The 1,376-nt window shown below is 45.3% G+C and overlaps 1 protein-coding gene across 1 annotated transcript; it reads right to left on the bottom strand.

The window, feature by feature from the left end:
* LOC121100772 (olfactory receptor 1361-like) lies at positions 1-1,044 on the bottom strand. Its single transcript, XM_040622596.1, has one exon. The coding sequence runs from the start codon at positions 946-948 to the stop codon at positions 1-3; it is 948 nt and encodes a 315-aa protein (XP_040478530.1). The 5' UTR covers positions 949-1,044.
* Positions 1,045-1,376: the final 332 nt, after the last annotated feature.

Genomic DNA, 1,376 nt, shown 5'->3' with positions numbered 1-1,376 from the left:
CTAATTCTGGACTCTTGACAAAATTAGTCTCCTAATAACTAGTTTCCTTAAGGCTCCCTTCATGTCCTGATTTCTCAGACTGTAGATGAAGGGATTGACCAGGGGAGTCACCACTGTGAAGATGACAGTGGCCACCGTGTCCTGGACCGAGTAGGAGGATGAAGGGCGCATATACACCCCCAGGATTGCCCCATAGAAGAGGGAGACCACAGTGAGGTGGGATCCACATGTGGACAAGGCTCTCCTTATTCCGTGGGCAGAAGGCAACTTCAGTACATTGGAGAGGATATAAGCATATGAAAGGATGATGCATGTAAACGGTGTCAGAAATATCAGTCCCCCCACAGTGAATACCATCAGGTCATTGATAAAGGTATCAGAACAAGACAGCTTTAGAATTGCATAGGGGTCACAGAAAAAGTGATGCACGGTATTGTTGAAACAAAATGTGAGTTGGACCATGAGAAGAGTGTGCAGGAGTGCATGCAGGTTTGTAATGACCCACGATGCCACCACCAGAAGGATACAGAGTTTGGGCTTCATGATCATGGTGTAGTGGAGTGGGCAACAGATGGCTACGTAACGGTCATAGGCCATCACACACAGCAGGAACCCATCCATGTTGGGGAAAGTGACGAAGAAGTAGATCTGGGTCATGCATTCCACGTAAGAGATAGACTTGCTTCCCAGGATGTGATTCACCAGCATCTTGGGGATTGTGACTGATGAAAAGCAGATGTCGACACAAGAGAGGTTAGCCAAGAAGAAGTACATGGGGGTGTGGAGATGACTGTCCCTGCTGATGGCCAAGATGATGAGCAAGTTCCCGATGATGGTGACCAAGTACATCCCCAAGAACAGCCCAAAGAGAACGTCTTCCTGCTCTGACTGCCCAGAGAGTCCCAGGAGAAGGAATTCTGTCACTGTCGTCTGGTTGTCTCCGTCCATGTCTGCAGGGGAGAAAACGTGGTCAAAAGTAAAAGAAAATGTTTAATAACTGAGCTCCATTTACTGTTTAGAGATTGCAATTTTTTTTTCTTTTTTTTCTTCTTTTTTTTAATAATAATATTTTTTATTATATTATGTTAGTCACATACAGTACATCCCTTGTTTTTAATGTAAGGGTCCACGATTCATTACTTGCGTATAACACCCAGTGCACCATGCAATACGTGCCCTCCTTACTACCCATCACCAGCCTATCCCATTCCCCCACCCCCCTCCCCTCTGAAGCCCTCAGTTTCTTTCCCAAAGTCCATGGTCTCTCATGCTTCATTCCCCCTTCTGATTACACCCCCTTTCTTTATCTCTTTCTTCTCCTACCGATCTTCCTAGTTCTTATGTTCCATAAATGAGTGAAACCATGTAATTGTCTT

The sequence above is a fragment of the Ursus maritimus genome, unplaced genomic scaffold, assembly GCF_017311325.1.
Source record: "Ursus maritimus isolate PB19 unplaced genomic scaffold, ASM1731132v1 scaffold_5, whole genome shotgun sequence".
In the NCBI taxonomy this organism is placed as follows: Eukaryota; Metazoa; Chordata; class Mammalia; order Carnivora; family Ursidae; genus Ursus; species Ursus maritimus.
This window is presented reverse-complemented; position numbering and strand designations above follow the sequence as displayed.